Source organism: Gigantopelta aegis, chromosome 13, assembly GCF_016097555.1.
Source record: "Gigantopelta aegis isolate Gae_Host chromosome 13, Gae_host_genome, whole genome shotgun sequence".
NCBI classification, from domain to species: domain Eukaryota; kingdom Metazoa; phylum Mollusca; class Gastropoda; order Neomphalida; family Peltospiridae; genus Gigantopelta; species Gigantopelta aegis.
In genome coordinates, this window is record NC_054711.1 from 34,633,464 (window position 1) to 34,658,899 (window position 25,436).

General features: G+C 38.4%; 1 protein-coding gene across 1 annotated transcript in view; it reads right to left on the bottom strand.

Moving 5' to 3' along the window:
• Nucleotides 1-25,436, bottom strand: part of LOC121387284 (chitin synthase chs-2-like) — a 43,423-nt gene that overhangs the window by 2,098 nt on the left and 15,889 nt on the right. The window contains exons 6-13 of the mRNA XM_041518306.1: nucleotides 25,317-25,396; nucleotides 19,973-20,081; nucleotides 16,807-16,960; nucleotides 11,088-11,301; nucleotides 10,091-10,291; nucleotides 8,633-8,820; nucleotides 6,117-6,326; nucleotides 311-980 (exon numbers count right to left, since the gene is read on the bottom strand). Of these exons, the coding sequence (XP_041374240.1) occupies nucleotides 311-980; nucleotides 6,117-6,326; nucleotides 8,633-8,820; nucleotides 10,091-10,291; nucleotides 11,088-11,301; nucleotides 16,807-16,960; nucleotides 19,973-20,081; nucleotides 25,317-25,396 (1,826 nt within the window). The remainder of the gene's footprint in view (nucleotides 1-310; nucleotides 981-6,116; nucleotides 6,327-8,632; nucleotides 8,821-10,090; nucleotides 10,292-11,087; nucleotides 11,302-16,806; nucleotides 16,961-19,972; nucleotides 20,082-25,316; nucleotides 25,397-25,436) is intronic.

The following is a 25,436-nucleotide window of genomic DNA, read 5'->3' on the forward strand; positions in this document are numbered from 1 at the left end:
TAAACCACAAACATTTACTAGCGTGATAGTTACTATTTGTAATGAAACTCTCCTGATACTTATACTGACAAAATGTGTGATAAACTTTGAATCTCGCGAGTTTTCTTTTATTTAGGCACATTTACCAATCTGCTAAACTTTTTTTATGCCGTAATATATTGTGCAGCAGCATCTATGGCTGGAGTTCTAAAGTAGAGTGTATTGTCTCTAGCGGTTGGAAAATGTTACCTATTACTGCAGCGTCCTTAATAATATTACATTCATTACCCAATCTTGCCATACACTAGATCAGAGGCAATAGTATACTTACTTTTAATAACAATATCAGGTTCTGTGGTTGAAGGTTCCTCATCAACGGTTTCTAGTGGCTGCCCATTATTAGCGACGTTTATGGCTTCTTTAAGAAACCCTGTTTCATCGCTATACTTAATAGTTGGCGATGGTGGATGACAAGAAGGACCCTTCTTCATCTCAACCAGCGAGTTTTCCAGTTGCTCCAACTTTTCCAGAACAGCCACAAACTTGTCTGCAGTTTGATCTCCAACAGGCTTGGGACAGCACAGACACTTGAAGAGATTGCCAAACGAGAATCCATAGTCACTGTTAATCTTTTCACTACTGCTGAACAAGTTGACCAGGGACTTAAACTTTCCACTTTTCACTTTTGTCTTTGCAGTCGTTGTCGCCTGAGTGATGATTTCTCGAGTGCCCCAGGACACGACGTGGATGTTGCAGACGGAGTAGAGCATGAGGAGCATGCTCATGCTGGGGACCGACAGGAAGTAGAGGACGCCGTGCAGCAGACAAGAGGATTCGAGGGGGTGCATCACGGCCGAGATGATAAACACGACGATGATGAAGATCATGAAGATGGTGGAAGGAGAACAGATCCCATCATCCTTCATCTGTAGAGCCAAGCCGACAACTACCAGCATCATCCCCAGCGCATAGATACCAGACAGAACGCCAGCCAGAGTTAACTACAGGTAAAATAACAACTATTAAAGCACAGTGGTCCTATTCATTCTTTATAAAGGGACAAACCCTAGTTTTTAAACACTAAGACATATTTCTTTTTACTATTAGAGACGTGTTGTATGATCATAAGTGAATAGTACTTTATTCAACTATATGCAGATAACTGTAATGTGACGTATCAGTGAGTACTTAGTTCAATATGACCCAACTCGATACTGCCTATATGCAGATATTTGTAATGTGATGTATCAGTCGGTACTTAGTTCAACTATATGACCCAACTCGATACTGCCTATATGCAGATATTTGTAATGTGACGTATCAGTGAGTACTTAGTTCAATATGACCCAACTCGATACTGCCTATATGCAGATATTTGTAATGTGACGTATCAGTGAGTACTTAGTTCAATATGACCCAACTCGATACTGCCTATATGCAGATATTTGTAATGTGACGTATCAGTCGGTACTTAGTTCAACTATATGACCCAACTCGATACTGCCTATATGCAGATATTTGTAATGTGATGTATCAGTCGGTACTTAGTTCAACTATATGACCCAACTCGATACTGCCTATATGCAGATATTTGTAATGTGATGTATCAGTCGGTACTTAGTTCAACTATATGACCCAACTCGATACTGCCTATATGCAGATATTTGTAATGTGATGTATCAGTCGGTACTTAGTTCAACTATATGACTCAACTCGATACTGCCTATATGCAGATATTTGTAATGTGATGTATCAGTCGGTACTTAGTTCAACTATATGACCCAACTCGATAGTGCCTATATGCAGATATTTGTAATGTGATGTATCAGTCGGTACTTAGTTCAACTATATGACCCAACTCGATACTGCCTATATGCAGATATTTGTAATGTGACGAATCAGTGAGTACTTAGTTCAATATGACCCAACTCGATACTGCCTATATGCAGATATTTGTAATGTGACGTATCAGTGAGTACTTAGTTCAATATGACTCAACTCGATACTGCCTATATGCAGATATTTGTAATGTGACGTATCAGTGAGTACTTAGTTCAACTATATGACCCAACTCGATACTGCCTATATGCAGATATTTGTAATGTGATGTATCAGTCGGTACTTAGTTCAACTATATGACCCAACTCGATACTGCCTATATGCAGATATTTGTAATGTGATGTATCAGTCGGTACTTAGTTCAACTATATGACCCAACTCGATACTGCCTATATGCAGATATTTGTAATGTGACGTATCAGTGAGTACTTAGTTCAATATGACTCAACTCGATACTGCCTATATGCAGATATTTGTAATGTGACGTATCAGTGAGTACTTAGTTCAATATGACCCAACTCGATACTGCCTATATGCAGATATTTGTAATGTGACGTATCAGTGAGTACTTAGTTCAACTATATGACCCAACTCGATACTGCCTATATGCAGATATTTGTAATGTGACGTATCAGGGAGTACTTAGTTCAATATGACCCAACTCGATACTGCCAGCATACAGATATTTGTAATGTGATGTATCAGGGAGTACTTAGTTCAACTATATGGTCCAACTCTATACTACTTATACAGGTATATTTAATTTGTTATATCAGTGAGTGCTTTATTTAACTTGTTCATGTTTAACAACACCACCTAGGGCATATTGATTTAATAATCATCGGCTATTGGATGTCAAACATTTAGCAATTTTGACATATAGTAGCAGGGGATCTTTTATATGCCCATGCCACAAACAGGATAGCACATACCACGGCCTTTGAAATGTCAGTCCTGGTGCAGTGGCTGGAACAGGAAATGCTCAATGGGCCCACCGACGAGGATCAATCAAAAACGCACCGCACATCAGGTACTGGGTATGTACTACAACCTATTTAATTGTGAGCCCATGGTTTACTAAATTGCTCACAAAAATGGTTTGGTTTTTTTACTTGTTATTTCCAAAACACTTTTACTTTTTTTCTTTATGGTTAATTAAACTGAAAGTATTTACAAAAAAATAAAAAATAAAAATAAATAAATAGAGGATGGGAAGGAATATAATCTCTCTCTCAATCTCTCAATCAATCTCTCAATCAATCTCTCTCTCTCAATCAATCAATCAATCTCTCTCAATCTCAATCAATCTCTCAATCAATCTCTCTCTCTCTCTCTCTCTCTCTCTCTCTCTCTCTCTCTCTCTCTCTCTCTCTCCCTCTCTCTCTCTCTCTCCCATACATGCGTCATAGTAACTGAACTAGAAATTCATTGGTATTCATTATCTACGCAGCAGAGCACTTCGAAATGCGAAGGGCGTGCACATCTTAGCACTCAAAACCTGGATCCGCACCTACATAGACTTTGAGAGTATGCACAGTGTATATTTAAAGTTTGTTTTATTTAACGACACCACAAGAGAACATTGATTAATTAATGATCAGCTTTTGGATGTCAAACATTTGGTAATTATGACTGTAGTCATCAGAGGAAATCCCCTACATTTGTTTCTAATGCAGCAAGGGATCTTTTATATGCACTTTCCTACAGACAGGAAAGCACAGACCACGGCCTTTGACTGGTTGTGGTATAGTGGTTGGAACGAGAAAAACGCCGATCAGTTGCATGGATCCACCGAGGTGGTTGGATCCTGTGACGATGGCACCTCAAACGAGCACTCAATTGACTAAGTTAAATCCTCCCCCCCCCCCCCCTCCCGATTTACATTTTAAGTCACATTGCTTTTTGTCACTTGTATACAGTTTCCTGTCAAGAACACTTGAATTGTTTACCAAACGATTTGCGCTAATCCATATATGAATTAACAAGGACTAAGTTCACCCATCGGCGAAAGCAGGATCTGATACAGTAGAAAACTTCCTCGATCGACTACTTTAATTACATAAAACATGGTAACCTAGTTTAAACAAACAACATGAATTTACTGGCTAGACGAAATGATACTTTGTGAGAACACATCCAATCACAAAACGAAAGTTACCAACAGCAGGCAGAGAAGTAGTTAACGTATTTAAAGTTGGATGCACTTAAGAGTTTGATCTGGTTATATGATATTTGATATAGCGCTACACATATGCACTTAAATCAACATTTGATATATACTAAAACAAGAATTGCGTAGAATTAAATATCTCTCCTACCATAAACCTCTTCAGGGCACTATGATTAACATCCATAGGTTCAACTATAAACCAAGTTTCATTGATCTAGGAAACTGATCTACATGCGAAATTTGAACAGAAAACTTTAACATAAAAGGTGAATAATACCTGAATAATGCCTATATTTCGCCCTTTGAAATGTAGAAAAATCGCATTGACTGAGATCGAGGGAGCAAAGCGAAGTTTCTAAGGGGTTCTGGGGGTATTCTTCCCCGTAAAGTGTTTGAAAACTAGATGTTCTATAACGCAATTTCCTGCATTATACAAGTAACATTCAACTCCGCCTTAAGATTTACTATCTTCTCCGCTGTTTCTGGGCAGATCGCTAAGGTAACATGGGTCGTAGGATTGACCATCGTCAACTGACCCGTCTTGTTAGAAAACACTAAACAGTGCAACATACAACCAATTCTTGACTTGAACTTTAAAATGATGCACCATTCTTTGCAAATTTATACTTAAAGTCGCAGACCTTAGTTTCAACCCGTTAAAATGGACACCAAGTTTTGTTAAACTACAAATCTGTTACACATTTGGATAAAGTTACAAAAGGGTGATTTACCCTTAAAAATAGACTATAACTCAACTCCATACAACTGTTACTTCTCAGACGCACGTGCATTTTTAAAAATATGAAAAATGCATTTTGTGATAAAAACACCAGGATGACCAGAAACACTTCGGGTGTACGGAAATGGATAATCAAAGTAAAGTATAATTAAAAACCAGGTTTTAAGCAAATTTTTCGACTGAAAAGTTATTTACAGCCCTTTCACTTACGCGTTAGACAAATGATTGTCAGGTTAACTATACGTCACAGTCTAATCGATTTCGGTCGTGCTTTTTTTTCATTTTTCATTTTTCATGTATGGCATTGGTTACTTGGTCATCACCTTGGAGCAGCCAGTCGTATGTCTTGAAATTGTTAACACACGTACATGTGTAAACAAGTATGTGTTATCATAAAATTAATAACGAATGATGTTCTCACCAACAGGTGTGTAACAAAGTTGAATAAAGTACTTTTCGCTCATGATCATACAACACATTATTTAGAAACTATCTAGTTGGGTGATGTAGTTGGAAAACAGCCGTGCGACCCAAGCTCATTGTTAATCATCAGCTATTTAGGTGTCCGACATATGTCATTATAAAACAGTAAACAGGCGTGGATCCAGACACTTGCAAGAGGGTCTACGTGCAGCTACTTCAGTGAAAGTTGTATATTAGTGATCTGTACATTTCAAAATAAGTGGGGGGAAATCATGAAATGGGGGAGAATCTAATTCACCCCTCGACACCACCCTTACCCCCAAATAATGTCAGACTCAAGAGCTTTGTGAAGTCTCTAGACGTAACATACTGTTTGCATTGGCAAGACTTTATTACAGCAATCCGTCTACTCTTTCAAGTGTTATCAGCAATGAGTGTGACTTAGAATTAACAGTGTGGGCTGGGCTTGTAAATCAAGGGGTTGTAAACTTTTAGGAGTTGGCGTGCAGGCGTTCAGCTCTTGGACAGGACAGGGGGGGTGTGTGTCCACTGGTACCCTTTTGAATCCGTTTATGTACTTCCCCATTTACCGGGCAGTACATACCACGATATTTCATGTACCAGTTGTAGAGTACTTGTTGGGATGGGGAAACGCCTCAAATCCAGGCGAGCGTCCTACCAGTGAACTACGTCATAGCTCACTGGTTCTTCTCACCTATATGTCCGTGCGTGCCGTGTACCAGTGAACTACGTCATACCTCACTGGTTCTTCTCACCTGTATGTCCGTGCGTGCCGTGTACCAGTGAACTACGTCATACCTCACTGGGTCTTCTCACCTGTACAATGTATGTCCGTGCGTGCCGTGTACCAGTGAACTACGTCATACCTCATTGGGTCTTCTCACCTGTATGTCCGTGCGTGCCGTGTACCAGTGAACTACGTCATACCTCACTGGGTCTTCTCACCTGTATGTCCGTGCGTGCTGTGTAGCAGACGACGAGGAAGAGCACGATGGGCACGAGGTTGACGAGGAGGGCTGCCAGCAGGTCGATGCTGGAGAAGGCGGTGTTGACGGCGCCCACGATCAGCAGGAAGATCGTCCCGGGGGTCAGCACGGAGGACACGAACAGCAGCAGCTGGTAGGTCATGTACAGCCCAGAGATGTTCTCGTTCACCTGCCCGTCAAACACACAAAACGAACGTCCGTTTTAGCCACGACACGGGCACCTCAGCACATGGTTTAGTAAAATATTTAAAAACACAGCGATAAAAATTAGAGACACCTCAGTACATTGTTTAACCGAGACAGGAGAGTTTTACCGACGTCAGACTGCTCACTGCAATGTATTGTTTAACCGAGACAGGAGAGTTTTACCGACCTCAGACTGCTCACTACAATGTATTGTTTAACCGAGACAGGGGAGTTTTACCGACCTCAGACTGCTCGGTACAATGTATTGTTTAGCCATGACAGGAGAGTTTTACCGACCTCAGACTGCTCACTACAATGTATTGTTTAACCGAGACAGGAGAGTTTTACCGACCTCAGACTGCTCGGTACAATGTATTGTTTAGCCGAGACAGGAGAGTTTTACCGACCTCGGGCTGCTCAGTACAATGTATTGTTTAACCGAGACAGGAGAGTTTTACCGACCTCAGACTGCTCACTACAATGTATTGTTTAACCGAGACAGGAGAGTTTTACCGACCTCAGACTGCTCACTACAATGTATTGTTTAGCCGAGACAGGAGAGTTTTACCGACCTCAGACTGCTCGGTACAATGCATTGTTTAGCCGACACAGGAGAATTTTACCCGACCTGAGACTGCTCACTACAATGTATTGTTTAACCGAGACAGGAGAGTTTTACCGACCTCAGACTGCTCACTACAATGTATTGTTTAGCCCGACGACACTGCTCGGGATTGTTTAGCCGACACAGGAGAATTTTACCCGACCTGAGACTGCTCACTACAATGTATTGTTTAACCGAGACAGGAGAGTTTTACCGACCTCAGACTGCTCGGTACAATGTATTGTTTAACCGAGACAGGAGAGTTTTACCGACCTCAGACTGCTCGGTACAATGCATTGTTTAGCCGACACAGGAGAATTTTACCCGACCTCAGACTGCTCAGTACAATGTATTGTTTAGCCGAGACAGGAGAGTTTTACCGACCTCAGACTGCTCACTGCAATGTATTGTTTAACCGAGACAGGAGAGTTTTACCGACGTCAGACTGCTCACTACAATGTATTGTTTAACCGAGACAGGAGAGTTTTACCGACCTCAGACTGCTCGGTACAATGTATTGTTTAGCCGAGACAGGAGAGTTTTACCGACCTCAGACTGCTCACTACACTGTATTGTTTAACCGAGACAGGAGAGTTTTACCGACGTCAGACTGCTCACTGCAATGTATTGTTTAACCGAGACAGGAGAGTTTTACCGACCTCAGACTGCTCACTACAATGTATTGTTTAACCGAGACAGGAGAGTTTTACCGACCTCAGACTGCTCACTACAATGTATTGTTTAATCAGCGTATTTCTTGTAAAGGTACAACCAGACACTAAATATCAGAAACCAAAATATAAAGAAATGTTTTTAAAAATGAATTTGTGTTGGTAACCAAGACTAAAGCTGTATCCAGATTCATGTGATCGAGCGCGCGACACACTACCGATAGGAATTGTTTCTATTATTTATCGCGCGATGCGAGCGACAAACATAGATTAACTAATCAAACAACTTTTACTTTGTGGTTTCAACTGCTGATAACAATTTTAAAAAGAAGACTGTCGTTATGGTCGCGTTTGCTTAGGATAGAAATATTGTCGCGTCGCATGCGTCCAATTAGTGGCCTAGAAACAGTCATATTGGAAGCGCTCTCTACTGTTTAAAAGTTATTAATATCCAAAAATTAATAAATGTTGTTTTTAAACTGTATTATAACATTTTCTTTATAAAGGCTTACAATGACGTCATTTGACCTTGTTCCCCTACAGGTATTCTGTGTAATTTTACCCAGTAGATAGTCAGGAGCCACACAAACCCACAAATAGCTGGTAGTACGATAGTTGCCACTTCGGACATTTTAGAGCACTTTTCCTTTAATATACCAGTCGTGGAGCTCAGAATGGATTGAAAACACTCGATGTATTTGTTCGCTGGGGATGCTTGATTCTTAGTTGGGAGAGCTCTCCTATGATTAGTAGGACACTTTCTAGATCCACTGCCGCTACATAGGATACTCCTATTGATAAAACAGGGAGCGGGCAGGGGGGGGGGGTGCTTTTATATGCACCTTCCCATAGATAAGACATTTTATACCAAAACTGATGAGATACCAATCGTGGAACACTGGTTATGATGTGGAAAACAAAACCCTCGAGTTCACCGAGGGCAATCGATCGTGCAACCTATCGCACCTCAGTCCGGCACTCTACTACTGAGTTACACCTGTGAACGTGGTTCACCTTGATGACATGGCGCCAGTCCTGCAGGAGGTCCATGATGTTGGCCATGGTGGAAGGAGACCAACGACGTCGCTGGTTGTAGAACTCCCTAAAGCCTTCCGGGGCATAGGTCAACGCATCTGCGGCCGCGCAGTACTCCACTCGGTAGCCTTGTTGCAGAAGCAGTGTGCAGAGCCATCTGTCTTCACCTGCAAACAGAACAATGATACCCAGGCGCGGATCCAGGGGTGTAGGGGTGCTGGGGTGCGTAACCTTCCTTTAAAATTCAAAATGCCCCGAGACTACATTGTAAATGTACGAATATAAGAAACGTATTTCTCCATAGACGGCAAGATGTAGCATTTTTGATTGGCTGGATGTTTCTTGGGGAGGGGAGACTATTTTTTATATGAAGCATTTTCGTGTAGATGCCTTTTTTATGAAGTTGCACCTCTTCTACAAACTTCCTTTAACAGCCTAGTTCTGCACAAACATGGTCATCCTTATTTTAGTAGGACGTAGTTGTTTCATGCATATTAGCCAGTAAAATGATACGCGTTCAATTTAAATTAGACGAATTTACCTCACCTATAGCAAACGTGGCCTTATATGTAATGCGCCATTAAAGGTTAGGTTTATTTTGAACTTTAAAGGGGCATTCCTGAGTTTGCTGCATTGTAAGATGTTTCTGAAATATTTCTACGATTAAACTTACTTATTAAAATATGTCAACTTTTTAAGAATATACAATTCAGTGTGCTTCTGGTCGTCTTACTATTTGTAAAAAGCCCAAACTGGAGTTTATCTTCAAATAATTACGTACGTACGAAAAAACATATTTTAGGAAATAAAATGAAATTTAACATAGTACAAATATTAGAACGACCAGAAAAACGTTTATATACAGCCACTAATATTTTATACAGAAAATATATTTAATATGTAATTACAATCGTTAAAAAGTCCCTTTTAGTTGATAACATATTAAAAATTGCAGCAAACTCGGGAATGTCCCTTTAACCCAGTCAGATTTTATTCAGAATGCTGCTACTAAAAGGCGGACGAATTACGAGACTTTTGTACGTTCTGGTAATTCTGCAAACATTTTATACTTTTAGAGTTACTTAAACATTAATAAAGTGATTTAAAAAATTTTTTATAGCCTTAACTGAATTATATACCACAATGTCTATCATCATGAAAATTTGAATTATCTTCAAATTTACTTCCCATTCCATCCGAAATTTCAGTTTGCCATACATCTACAAGCGGTATGCATGAAAGTCACTCAAGGGGCGTGTGAACAAATCACTCGCCGACCACTATTTGTTTTCTTTCTCTGTAGTTTCTTGCTTTTAAAAAAGTATGTAAACTTTGCTATTTTTATAAACGAACGAAACATTATTAAACACAATTTTAGAAACTAAATTCAACCTTATATCGGATTTGGCGAACAACTGCTTAAACACAGACACAAACCTTGGTCATACTGTACGAAATGCATTGCTTTGTCCGAGACCATGGCATATTTTCTCATCACGTTATCATCCATTAGCGCAGACGCTCTGAACAGACTGAAACATCCGGGACTGCACAGAACACAGCCAATCATGTGCTCGGTTGCTTTCTGTAACCAATGACTGATGGCGTATTCAAATTTTTGATACCATACCATTGGACCTAAAATAAAAATATAGCGCAAATATTTATACAGGTAGTTTAAAGACTGATTTCGGAAGAAAGTTTAATAAAGCATTCTTATTAAATACGGAATTCATCACCACCACCACTACCCCCCCCCCCCCCGCGAAAAACCCTAAAACAAACAAACCCCCCACCCAAAAAAAAAAAAAAAAAAAAAAACCCACCCCCAAAACAACAACAAAAAACAAACAACAAAACTACAAAAAAACACAACAATATTTATGTTATATTTTTCAACTACAAGGTCTTTTTGCCAAGATTGATCAAAAGTATTTATGATATTTTTATCAATCTTTCACCTCAGCCGTACCATATTTTTTGTTTCATTTGGTATGCAGATTTGTAATATGTTTTGGCCAGGTTTTTCAAATATGATTATGAAGATAGTATACGCTTGTTTACATTTTTAGTGTTCCTGTGTTCATTGTGTTCCTTGAGAAATTAAAATGTTAATTTACCCTGATCAGTTTATATATATAAAAAAGCAAACATCATTTCTTTTCTTCATTCTTTCTTATTTTAAAACCTTTATTGTCTCAGAGAGCCATATGATAATGTTAAGGTTGGGGAGTCTTAAATCATCACCATACAATTATTCTAATCTAAGACACAGAGTACATACAGTTCACACATCCATACTAAACATACTAAACATTTAATTAAACTTGATATTATCTTTAGTTTTAAAGCAACAGTCTTGACCATATATAGGTAGACAATTTGGAAGTGGAGCACAAAAAGATACATCTGACAGTTTCAGTGGTCAGTTTACCTGACCCGATTGGATGTATTCTTCCACACGCGGCGGCGACCTTCTCATTTTTCTTCATCCGGTCGACGAGCAGCTGTACAGCAGACGGCTGGAAGTCCACGTCTCCGTCCAGCGTCAGTATGTACGTGTGGTCCGCGATTATCTGTTTCCGTCTGGCATCGGGCAGAGGCTGGGCCACGAGGCGGTGTCCAAGCAAGTAATACATGTACATCACCTGTAAAAAGTAACACACGTACAACACATGCAATCAGTAACACACGTACAACACCTGCAACCAGTAACATACGTACATAACCTGAACAAAGTAACACACGTACAGCACCTGTAACTAGTAACACACGTACAGCATACGTAACCAGTAACACACGTACAACACATGTAGCCAGTAGTGCACGCACATCATCTGTAACCAGTAACACAAGTACAGCACATGTAACAGTAACGCACATACATCATCTGTAACCAGTAACACAAGTACATCTCCTGTAACCAGTAACATATGTGACTCACCTATAACCAGTATCCAGTAACAAATAACACATTTTCATAACATGTAACCAGTAACACATGTACATCACCTATAGCCAGTAACACATGTACATCACCTATAGCCAGTGCCCAGTAACAAGCAACACGTGTACATCACCTATAGCCAGTAACACATTTACATAACCTGTAACCAGTAATACATGTACATCACCTATAGCCAGTAACACATGTACATCACCTATAGCCAGTGCCCAGTAACAAGTAACACATGTACATCACCTATAACCAGTAACACATATACATCACCTGTAACCAGTAACACATGTACATCACCCATAACCAGTAACACGTGTACATCACCTGTAACCAGTAACACATGTACGTCACCTGTAACCAGTAATGCATGTACATCACCTGTAACCAGTAACACATGTATATCACCTGTAACCAGTAACACATGTACGTCACCTGTAACCAGTAACAAGTAACACATGCACATCACCTGCAACCAGTAACAAGTAACACATGAACATCGCCTGTAACAAGCAAGACATGTACATCACCTATAACCAGTAACACATGTACATCACCTGCAACCAGTAACACATGAACATCACCTGTAACCAGTAACACATGTACGTAACCTATAACCAGTAACACATGTACATGACATATAACCAGTAACACATGTACATGACCTATAACCAGTAACATATGTACGTCACCTATAACCAGTAACACATGTACGTAACCTATAAACAGTACCCAGTAACAAGTAACAGTACCCCAGTAACAAGTAACACGTGTACATGACCTATAACCAGTAACACATGTACATAACCTATAACCAGTAACACATGTACATAACCTATAACCAGTAACACATGTACATGACCTATAACCAGTAACATATGTACGTCACCTATAACCAGTAACACATGTACATAACCTATAACCAGTACCCAGTAACAAGTAACACGTGTACATGACCTATAACCAGTAACACATGTACGTCACCTATAACCAGTAACACATGTACATAACCTATAACCAGTACCCAGTAACAAGTAACACGTGTACATGACCTATAACCAGTAACATATGTACGTCACCTATAACCAGTAACACATGTACATAACCTATAACCAGTACCCAGTAACAAGTAACACGTGTACATGACCTATAACCAGTAACATATGTACGTCACCTATAACCAGTAACACATGTACATAACCTATAACCAGTACCCAGTAACAAGTAACACGTGTACATGACCTATAACCAGTAACACGTCACCTATAACCAGTAACACATGTACGTCACCTATAACCAGTACCCAGTAACAAGTAACACGTGTACATGACCTATAACCAGTAACATATGTACGTCACCTATAACCAGTAACACATGTACATAACCTATAACCAGTACCCAGTAACAAGTAACACGTGTACATGACCTATAACCAGTAACACATGTACATAACCTATAACCAGTACCCAGTAACAAGTAACACGTGTACATGACCTATAACCAGTAACACATGTACATAACCTATAACCAGTACCCAGTAACAAGTAACACGTGTACATGACCTATAACCAGTAACATATGTACGTCACCTATAACCAGTAACACATGTACATCACCTATAACCAGTACCCAGTAACAAGTAACACGTGTACATGACCTATAACCAGTAACATATGTACGTCACCTATAACCAGTAACACATGTACATAACCTATAACCAGTACCCAGTAACAAGTAACACGTGTACATGACCTATAACCAGTAACATATGTACGTCACCTATAACCAGTAACACATGTACATAACCTATAACCAGTACCCAGTAACAAGTAACACGTGTACATGACCTACCTATAACCAGTAACATATGTACGTAACCTATAACCAGTACCCAGTAACAAGTAACATGTACATGACCTATAACCAACCATGTACCTATAACCCAGTAACCAGTAACACGTGTACATGACCTATAACCAGTAACATATGTACGTCACCTATAACCAGTAACACATGTACATAACCTATAACCAGTACCCAGTAACAAGTAACACGTGTACATGACCTATAACCAGTAACATATGTACGTCACCTATAACCAGTAACACATGTACATAACCTATAACCAGTACCCAGTAACAAGTAACACGTGTACATGACCTATAACCAGTAACATATGTACGTCACCTATAACCAGTAACACATGTACATAACCTATAACCAGTACCCAGTAACAAGTAACACGTGTACATGACCTATAACCAGTAACATATGTACGTCACCTATAACCAGTAACACATGTACATAACCTATAACCAGTACCCAGTAACAAGTAACACGTGTACATGAACTATAACCAGTAACACATGTACATAACCTATAACCAGTACCCAGTAACAAGTAACACGTGTACATGACCTATAACCAGTAACATATGTACGTCACCTATAACCAGTAACACATGTACATAACCTATAACCAGTACCCAGTAACAAGTAACACGTGTACATGACCTATAACCAGTAACACATGTACATAACCTATAACCAGTAACACATGTACATAACCTATAACCAGTAACATGTAAGCACCAGCGATAATAAAAGAAAACTGAACTGTTTTCAAGTTATTTTTTAGTTTGGTGGTAGCGCGTCCGAATGGTGTGCTGTGGGCCCCAGGATACATTACAATCGATAGATTTATATTTGTCAGTCCCAACAGTGACCCATGATTGGCACATTGAAGACTGTGGTATTTCTTGTCCTTATGTGATATGGGAAAACAAGTTCTTTGCTGCTTTATCAGTTTGAACTGTTTTACATGCCCCTATACCACAATGATTTCAGTCTTTATCAGAGTTTGAACTGTTTTACATGCCTCTATACCACTAGAGTTTCAGTCTTTATCAGAGTTTGAACTGTTTTACATGCCCCTATACAACTAGGGTTTCAGTCTTTATCAGAGTTTGAACTGTTTTACATGCCCCTATACCACTAGGGTTTCAAGCTTTATCAGAGTTTGAACTGTTCTACATGCCCCTATACAACTAGGGTTTCAGGCTTTATCAGAGCTTGAACTGTTTTACATGCCCCTATACCACTAGGGGGCTTTTTCAACTGCTTTATACCACTAGAGTTTGAACTGTTCTACATGCCCCTATACCACTAGGGTTTCAGGCTTTATTAGAGCTTGAACTGTTCTACATGCCCCTATACCACTAGGGTTTCAGGCTTTATTAGAGCTTGAACTGTTCTACATGCCCCTATACCACTAGGGTTTCAGGCTTTATTAGAGCTTGAACTGTTCTACATGCCCCTATACCACTAGGGTTTCAGGCTTTATTAGAGCTTGAACTGTTCTACATGCCCCTATACCACTAGGGTTTCAGGCTTTATTAGAGCTTGAACTGTTTTACATGCCCCTATACCACTAGGGTTTCAGGCTTTATTAGAGCTTGAACTGTTTTACATGCCCCTATACCACTAGGGTTTCAGGCTTTATTAGAGCTTGAACTGTTCTACATGCCCCTATACTAGGGTTTCACTAGGGTTTCAGGCTTTATTAGAGCTTGAACTGTTCTACATGCCCCTATACCACTAGGGTTTCAGGCTTTATTAGAGCTTGAACTGTTCTACATGCCCCTATACCACTAGGGTTTCAGGCTTTATTAGAGCTTGAACTGTTTTACATGCCCCTATACCACTAGGGTTTCAGGCTTTATTAGAGCTTGAACTGTTTTACATGCCCCTATACCACTAGCCCCTATACCACTAGGGTTTCAGGCTTTATTAGAGCTTGAACTGTTCTACATGCCCCTATACAACTAGGGTTTCAGGCTTTATTAGAGTTTGAACTGTTCAATTTGCCCCTATACCACTAGGGTTTCAGGCTTTATTAGAGCTTGAACTGTTCTACATGCCCCTATACCACTAGGGTTTCAGGCTTTATTAGAGTTTGAACTGTTCTACATGCCCCTATACCACTAGGGTTTCAGGCTTTATTAGAGCTTGAACTGTTCTACATGCCCCTATACCACTAGGGTTTCAGGCTTTATTAGAGCTTGAACTGTTTTACATGCCCCTATACCACTAGGGTTTCAGGCTTTATTAGAGCTTGAACTGTTTTACATGCCCCTATACCACTAGGGTTTCAGGCTTTATTAGAGCTTGAACTGTTTTACATGCCCCTATACCACTAGGGTTTCAGGCTTTATTAGAGCTTGAACTGTTCTACTTGCCCCTATACAACTAGGGTTTCAGGCTTTATTAGAGTTTGAACTGTTCAATTTGCCCCTATACCACTAGGGTTTCAGGCTTTATTAGAGTTTGAACTGTTCTACATGCCCCTATACCACTAGGGTTTCAGGCTTTATTAGAGTTTGAACTGTTTTACATGCCCCTATACCACTAGAGTTTCAGGCTTTATTAGAGCTTGAACTGTTCTACTTGCCCCTATACAACTAGGGTTTCAGGCTTTATTAGAGTTTGAACTGTTCAATTTGCCCCTATACCACTAGGGTTTCAGGCTTTATTAGAGTTTAAACTGTTCTACATGCCCCTATACCACTAGGGTTTCAGGCTTTTATAGAGCTTGAACTGTTCTACTTGCTCCTATACCACTAGAGTTTCAGGCTTTATTAGAGCTTGAACTGTTCTACTTGCCCCTATACCACTAGGGTTTCAGGCTTTATCAGAAGTATTATCAGAAAGACTGGTTTTGCTTTTGCAAAACGTTCCAAAAAAGTCATAAAGATTGAAATTGCACCCATCTGTAATGCCGTCACATGTTATTGTTACGTGAATTTCACTCCCTTAATGGTGGCCGTACGGTTACGCCATCTATCGACAACGTCATAAACTGCTGGGTGACAATCGGAAAACCCCGTCTATACGTCAGAATTTCCAAATGTTTCACATCCAATAGCAGACGATTAATAAATCAATGTTCTGTAATGGTATCGTTCAACAAAACGAACTTTAACTTTCTGGCATATCAAAGGCTGTGGTATGAGCTATCCTGTCTATGAAATGGTGCATATAAAAAATCCCTTGCTACTAATAGAAAAATGTAGCGGGTTTTCTCGCTAAAACTATATGTTAAAATTACCAAATGTTTGAAATCCAATAGCCAATGATTAATAAATCAATGTGCTCTAGTGGTGTTATTAAACAAAACGAACTTTAACTTCTCCCTTTACCTGACTCCATCGCTTCTTGTGGCGAATTTTCATCTTATCTTTCATGTGCACTATAAGTCGATTCTGACCAGGAAGAGTCCATTCCAGCCGTCCGCCGTAGGGTGTTGGGTACTTGGTGGGTGGTTCCATTTTCACTTCCGACTTATGGACAGTGCTGCAGCAGAAAGTACATGTTAATTAATTAATTAATTAATTAATTAATTAATAATTAATAATTAATATTACGTCAAGTTGTGTAAGTGAATATTTTTTGAATGAGCTGTTCATTGTCAAGTTGTAGTCGGATTACTTTGTTTTGTAAGATTTGTTATAGGTTGGTGGAGTGAGTGTGTGTGTATTATTTTGCTTTACAGTCGTTGAGTGTTGTGTTGTTGTTGTTGTTGTTATTGTTTTGGGGCGTTGCTATTGTTTTGGGTTGGGTGTTTTAGGGTTTTGTTTTGTTTTTTTTGGGGGGGGGGGGTGGTTTTGTCGTTTTTCCTTTAAATCTATTTTTGGCTCCGTTGTGACGTTTATTAGCGGAGGTTTTCTAATTGTAATTAAAGATATAATATTTACATTTCCTAATAAAATTGAATACAAATATTTTTTTAGTATATAACTTTGAAAATGCTTCTTTAAAAATCCAAACTGTTAGAATATCCAAACATGGTCATTGGAGGAAGGAGCTGAGGAATGACGTGGATTTGAGTGTAGCTTGGGCACGTCCACAGTTTGTCAGGCTAACCATAAACTATTTTCCCAAATATTGAAAGGACTACATCTTAAAGCTGCAATCTGTGTAATTAATCTCTAATAATAGGGAAGAGGTAATCCTGATTTTCGTTCTCAGGGGTGAAAGCATGACCGCGCTACTACGTACGCTTCAACTGCTACATGCTAAAGCTGGTAGCATCTGGTTTTCAACCAACTCCACAGAAACCTTACTATTCATCTGTGTGGTAGTCAGAACTGTCCTTGGATTTGGCTTTAAACACCAGTGCACAGCCAGGAAGGAAACCGTTACATGCACCCAGCATGCAAAACAATGAGTCTTTCTCCAATGGGAATTTTACGACCACTGTGACCATCACTATTACCAGGTACCCACAGACTTACAACTGTGTGGGAACCATTTACCCATATTTCATCTAGGAAAATAGGTTCATAGCCTTCTTGACGTTTTCGTTTTATCGTTTGAAGATAATTGTTCCTTAAAGATACAATATCATGTCGCTCACATAAAATACGCTTGTTCCCACCGCTACTTTTTTTGACATCTGTAACCATACCTGTGAATGTTTTTCAATAATTAAATAATGTTCCTTTTCCCTCTATTTTTTCAAAATTATATCCGATATGAATTTGTTTTGCAAGAAAACAAAATCCTAATAGTGTTTCTAACAAATTCTTTTTGAAAGCTATCAAGTTTGTAATTTTTGGATCTTTTAGATGTCTCCTTGATTTTTCCGATTTACTTCAGTATTTCGTTTCAAAAGGTTTTTTTAAATTTACTCTCTGAAATGCCAATAGCTTGTGAAGAACGTTTCATGAATTTTTTCAAATGATAGAATAGTCTTCCACGTTCACTCTCAGCTTTGAAAAAGTCATAAACATTCAACATTATTTATTTCACCTCACGTGTGTATTTCATTGTTATTAGTCCCCTACCGGCCCAAACGGAGGGGACAACAGGTTTAATCACCGTCCTTCCGTCTGCCCGTCCATCTGTCCCACATATAGTTTTCCGGATCTGTTTTTATAATGCCTTCAGATATTAAGTTAAATGTTTGTGTATAGTTTTATCATATACAGTTACAGATCAAGTTTGACTTTCATGGCGATTTACTCATTTTTCACAGAATTATGGCCTTTAACTTAGAAGATTTGTTTTCCAGACCTTTTTTCAGAAGGCCTTGAGATATTAACCTGACATTTTGTGTATAGTTTCACCATGCCCTGTTACAGATCACGTTTGTATTTCATGGCGATTTAAGCATTTGTGACGGAGTTATGGCGCTAGAACTTAGGCTATGTGGAAATGTGTTTTTCGAACGTTTTTTTTTTAGAAGGCCTTCAGATATTGAGCTAAAATTTTGTGTATAGCTTTATCATGTACGGTTACAAAACAAGTTTGGCTTTTCAACCTTTTTTTGATAATGCTTCAAGATATTCAGTTGTAATTTTGTGTCACGTTCTGTTACAGATCAAGTTTGACTTTCATGGTGATTTACCCATTTTTGACAGAGTTATGGCCCTTGAACTTACGATATATGAAAATGTGTTTTTTAATATTAAGATATTAAGCTGAAAGTTTGTATATAGCTCTATAATGTTGTTACAGATCAAGTTTAACTTTCGTGGTGATTTACTAACTTTACACAAAGGTTTGGCTCTAACATTTATGAGATAAAAAAAATTGTTGGGTCAAGTACGAGACATGTATTGCTTTTGTACTCTCAAAATACTTGTTGTAATAGTAATCGATACGCAGTATTCAGGGGCCACAGAACGTGGGGGGGGGGGGGAGGGCGGAGCCATGGTCCCCTCCCACCTTTTTCAGTTATTGTGTTCCGAATTTACTCGGTGGATAAACGCCTCTGTAAAGCACCCAGGAACAGCTTTAGACCCTACAGGGCCTAACATTTCATCCCCGGGCCATTGCCATGACAGTGCCCCTCCACCCACTTTCAAATATATTCCACAGGACCTGATATACACATACTTAAGGCAGAGCTGCATGTGCAATTAACTACAATGACTGTTCCAATAATTGCGTTCATCCATGTATGAAAACCCCCCAGATTTACCCTATGCAATTTGAATTTGATGGTAATTTGTAAAGAAACCTTTTTTTATTTACATTACAATTTTGTTGCACAAATATTATGCGAGTTGGTATGGGTGTAAAAGACAATAGTGTATTTTTGTATTAATTTTAGCAGTACTCATTATAGAGATACAAGCCAATTCATCGGTTCCTTTTTGAGGCAAACGGACTATACACCGACTTCTCTCTCACTAACCACTAATAACAAACAGTAACCCTCTGTCCTGGACAGGCAGCCCAGATAGCTGCGGGTGTGCCCAGGATAGCGAGCTTGAACCTTAACTGGATAAAAGCATGACAGTTTGGGATGTGTTTTTGTTCACTCTCCTGGGTTTAAAAACCGATTGCATACATACGTACCTTGCAGCCTTGTTTATGACGCCCACAAACGTCTTCACAAACATATTGACCCTGTATTCAAAATCGTCATCTTCGTGGAGCTCAAATGCGTCATCAAAGAATACGTTAACTGTTGAATTAAAAGGAAACGTGTATTCAACAAAACTGTTCATAGTTACGGCGTACGCTTACGGCGTGGGTCTAGTAAACCTATATTATTATTATGGTCAGGTAGACCCATATGGGTTTAGGAGTGCTAGAAAATTAATTTGATATACTTCAGTGCAAGAAAATAAATTAAAATAAAACGATTCGTTTCAATGGCGTTAACAAAAGAACATCGAGAAAATGGCATTAATTGGTGGAATTATATAAGATAATATTAAATTTAAAACAAACTTAGTAATCGTGGTTTTGTTTTTAATTTACACATCCAAAAGACCCCCGTCCGATGGCTTAACGACTACTTTCAAATGAGTGTTTACTTAATTAGTTATGTGATTTGTGGCTGTGTCTGTGACAGTGTGGGAATAACTATCTCTGGAATCAAGCTTGATACGTCTGCAGTCGTAAGGACTAAGAAAAGAAAAGAAATCTTGTCACAGTACCATTGGTCCACTTTCACACCTGTGACCGAATATATATTTGTCAAGCGTTTCTTAGTTGAGAATTCAGACCACTGTACACACTTTGAGAGGACAGCAAGCTTTTATAGTGGAGCAGCAGAGACCACCAATTTACGAGATAGTCCAACCTGGAGTTCAGCATAAGTTTAGATATACGAAAATGTTCGTCTTGGGGTCAGGATTCAGGAAACCAATGTTGACATTCTAGCAAATTAGTGCGGGCTGAGAAGTTTGGGGTCGAAAACACGCATTTTGGGGTGAAAAAAAAAGCGAAAAAGTAAAAATACAAAATTCCAAAGCAATTGCATACAATTGGTTTAATTATTACCTTTTGAGGCCAAAATGACTTTTATCATATGCAGCATAACCATATCAACTACATTTAAGGTATTTGTTTGGTCATTACGTGACAAAAATTATGCTTAAAAAGAACATCTTCAAGCAACAAATGTGTATGCCACAGAACAATGTTTACACATGATATATATGTATCTTCATGAAGTAAAATATCAGATTGTTAGACATTAAAGAATACAGAAAAGATTTAGAATAAAAATATATTCTGCACTGACTAACTATGACATGTATATGACCAATATATGACACGTGTATGACCATCTATTGTAGAATCTGAAACTTTAGCTATAACATGCACAGCAAACTGTAGCCAACTATTGGAGTAAAAACTACACCGTTCAAAGAGAAACATTGCTTCAGTTAAGTCACTGTTACTACAGATTTCTACAGTTTGCTATGGTCAGTGGGTTAGAGCACTGGTTTCGTCAAAAAGTTCATCTGTTCATAAAAGCAAATTATAGTACCTGCCTGACCATCTTCTTATGCAATCTGCTGAACAACTCTTCAAGTTGTTAACATGTTCAGGAGCTGTTGGTGACTGATTCATTAGAATACTAATCTTAGGTTATCTCCTACGATATTGCAATGTTGGTATTACACCATACCATCTACTGGTAAAGGTATTGAGACACATACAGATGAAAACTATTCTCTTTATAAGAGGTATTTTTCACCAGGTTTTCCTGCTTTTTCACAATGAAGACTGTTCAAAGAAACACCATACTTTTTGTCATACAAGCTCCAACTAATGTCATACTCAGCACAAAGTACTCTTTTGACAGTCTCAATTTTGTTTTCGAAGTTGGCAGTGTAAACTGAAATGTCAAGTGATACAGTATCTCACGAACTGGGATAAACCTTGCAATACATGGCTCATTAAGAAATAGATTTGCTAGAAAGTATCCACTGCACCTTGTTGGATGAGAACAAGGATACTGCTCTATTGTCAGCAGCCCTCCTAGAAGCATCAATGTTATGCATTATGATTCTCTTATGAACCTCCTCATGTTTAGACTGCATATGTGGAATGTCAGGAACACATGTTGCCTTTTGTTGGTGTTAATCTGAACAGTTTTGTCACATCTACCACTACTAATGAACTTTGTTAGGCTGGCTTTATTTTCGCTGTTGCTGAGAAATTATGTCTAGTTTGCTGAAATGCAAATCTTGTTGCAAAAGATGCCTGTTCTCAGTGTCTGTTCCTTGATTCTGTCAGACACCACATGTATTTGTTGAACAGGGATACTGCTTTTAAGAGTGAGCACTGCATTTTATAAGGTTGAACAACCTTTTGGCCACCTGTTGTAATGGTTCTGATGTGACAATTTGTGAAAGATTATTTTTTTCATATGAATACATGCAGGCATGTCTGTCAGATAACACTGCATCACACTGTGTGCAAGATGTCGCCTTTTCCAATCCACCGAGTCCTTCCAGATATGGTAACCACTGAGATGTTGCTGATATCGTATTTCCATTGTTTACAAACATACTTAATGGAACAGGTGCATTTCCATATGACATAATTCTTGCTGGTGAAACGTTTTTCACAACTGACAGCGAGAAGGTACATAATAATTACACCATCCATTGTTATGGTCTTCTTTAGTTTTATTATCTTGTTTGCAGAAAATAGAAATATTTCTCAGCAATAGTAAACATATTTTTACCATTACATGTCTGGGAAAAAAGGATTCTCCTGGAACAAGACATTGTTTATCAGACTGAGTGGTTGTGGAAGTAACAAAACTGCTCAGACCAATATGTATTCTTGGCATTTAAAAAATACAATCTAACCAAGAGGAGACCAATATAAGAAATGAAGCTTTTTGGAGGTGTGCAGACAACATATTGATGTAAAGTCTTGATTCTAAACATCCTTATACTTCGTATCCACTTTCATGCAGAGATACTTGCCAGCACAATATATTCCTTACAATAACTAGCCTCAGTTTACGGCAATTGTAAAGTGTTTCACCCAAGCCCCTTTTCAACAACTGAAAAAAAAATTCTGGTTTAGAATATCACTATCTGTATATGCAAGGTGTTTTCAGTTGTCCCAATAGTTTTGGAAGCTCAAACTTCATTTACGTCCTAGAAGATCTTTTTTTCTGTATGTACGAAACTATTTGGGTGGGGGTGGGGGGGGGGGGGGGGGGGGGGGGGTAAAATCCAGTTTGGACAACTACAAACATTAGCATGTCCAGAAACAGTGTCTCACTTTCTAGAAGTTGAGAAAAGCTGTATTTAATTATTATTCGGAAACAATGACAGAAAACTCAGGACAGTCTCTTTAACAGTGTGGTAAAGTTTACCCTGGTTCATGAGATACATGGTCAATTGGCACTTTCCCAGAGAAGCACTGCTCCTTCCAATGAGTATTGCCTGACAAGATGTGCTACAACAAACTTTTTCTTTGGACATCGAACAATAAATCTGCATCTGCTTCTACATAATGATAACTTAAAAACTTTGTGAACTAAACAGCAATTAGTGCTGAGTATGGCATTTTGTTGGGACTCTGTATGACAAAAAGAATTTTTCCTTTGAACATCCTGGGGAAAACTACTCCTCACAAAATACAGTTTTTAGCTGCATGTTTCTTGATATTTTTTACCAGTTGATGGTATTGTAATTCATGATATGTTAGATTCAGCATAACCTGAGACTGTAAGTCATCGTGCATAACTAGTGAGTTGCAGCCCCTAACTTCTTAACCACTAGTGTTTGTTCCTGTGCAACTGAATATATGTAGTTGTTTAGAAGATTGTAGATACTAATCAAATGGTCATGTATGTTCTGCCGCATGCATCCGTGAGGCCCAATAGCTGATGTATTTTTCGTGCTGGGATGTCGTTAAACATTCATTCATTCATTCATGCATCTGTGAGGCATCAATTGAGGATTTTGATGAAAACCAGTGCTCTAACCCATGGACCATATAGAGATACTGACAAACCAGACTGAAAATATTGAAAGTGGTTAAACTGAAGCAATACTTCTCACAATGCAGATGTAATTTTTACTACAAGATTTTATTATATTTTGCTGTGCATGTTGGAACTTTTCAGATTCTGTAATAGTTGAATGGTCATACACTTGTCATACTTTGGTCATATACTTGTCATACTATGGTCAGTACTGAATGTATTTTGATTCTAAATCTTTGTTTGTATTTTTCAGTATCTAACAATTTGATATTTTAATTCAAGAAGATTGTATGGCATGCGTAAACTTTAATTTTGTTTTAATATGCACATTTCTTGCTTGAATACGTTCTTTTGGGTGTAATTTTTCTTATGGCCATTCAAACACATAAAAACAGTAAATTTAGTTGATATGGTCATTCAGCATATAATAAAAGTCATTTAAGCTTAAAAATAAATTAAAAATTAATAATTAGACATGTTGTTTGCATATGTTTGGAATTTTACATTTTTACTTTTTTTTTATTCTTCACCACCAAACCCGTGTTTTCGACCCCAAATTGTTCAGCAAGCACTAATTTGCCACAATGTCAACATTGGTTTCCTGAATTCTGACCCCAAGACGAAAATTTTCGTATATCTAAACTTATGCTGAACTCAGGGAGCAGCCAACGCCCTTCTATTTATTACCAGCTAGAACATTGTATTCATTGAGGTGCTTTTATAGCAAAAGTAAACAAGATAGATGCCATTATGTGAATGTGTGGCTTCTTTCCCCTGGGTTTCATTCATTTGATAATCCAATCATATTGTTTTCCTGTTTCTAAGGCAAATGATAGTAGTAGAAGAAAAACACAACTTATTTTATAGTTGTGTCACATGCTGTACATAAATGATAAACTATAAATATATGAATATATACAAAGGATAGAAACTACAGCATCCGATCAAATAGCCCACGAGACACTCCAAACATTTAGAAATATTTAAAAGCACATTGTGCTAACTTGTCAGTAAAAATTATTTATTAACCGAGTCTTATGAAATGGAACATTGCTGCTAAATTCCAATTCAAGTGCCACTATTATTGTGATTGATTTATTGATTTATTGCCTAGTAGAGTAGAATGCAATGGGATATCAGTCCTGTTGTCTACACTGATTGACCAGTACTGCAGATGATGCTAAACATACCTAAGGGGTTTAGTAAATTATGAATAATCATGAAAGCAATCGCTGATTACGATGACATTATCATTAGCATTTTCAAACATTGTAATCAATTACGATTGCGATTACATGAAAACATGTAATCGATTACGATTGCGAGTACAATGAAAGATGTAATCGATTATGAATGCAATTACTTAAATACATGTAATTGATTACGATTGCGATTACATGAAAACATTATAATCGATTACGTTTGTTATTAAACATAATTTACTCGCCTTACCTTCTAATTCGTAATAATCCGGATCAACGACGTCAAAAAACAAGTAGGCGTGTTTCCTGGTACATTGGTCTAGGTCAAGTCTAAAAGAAATAATTCATTGCTTCTTGGTTTTGATTGTTT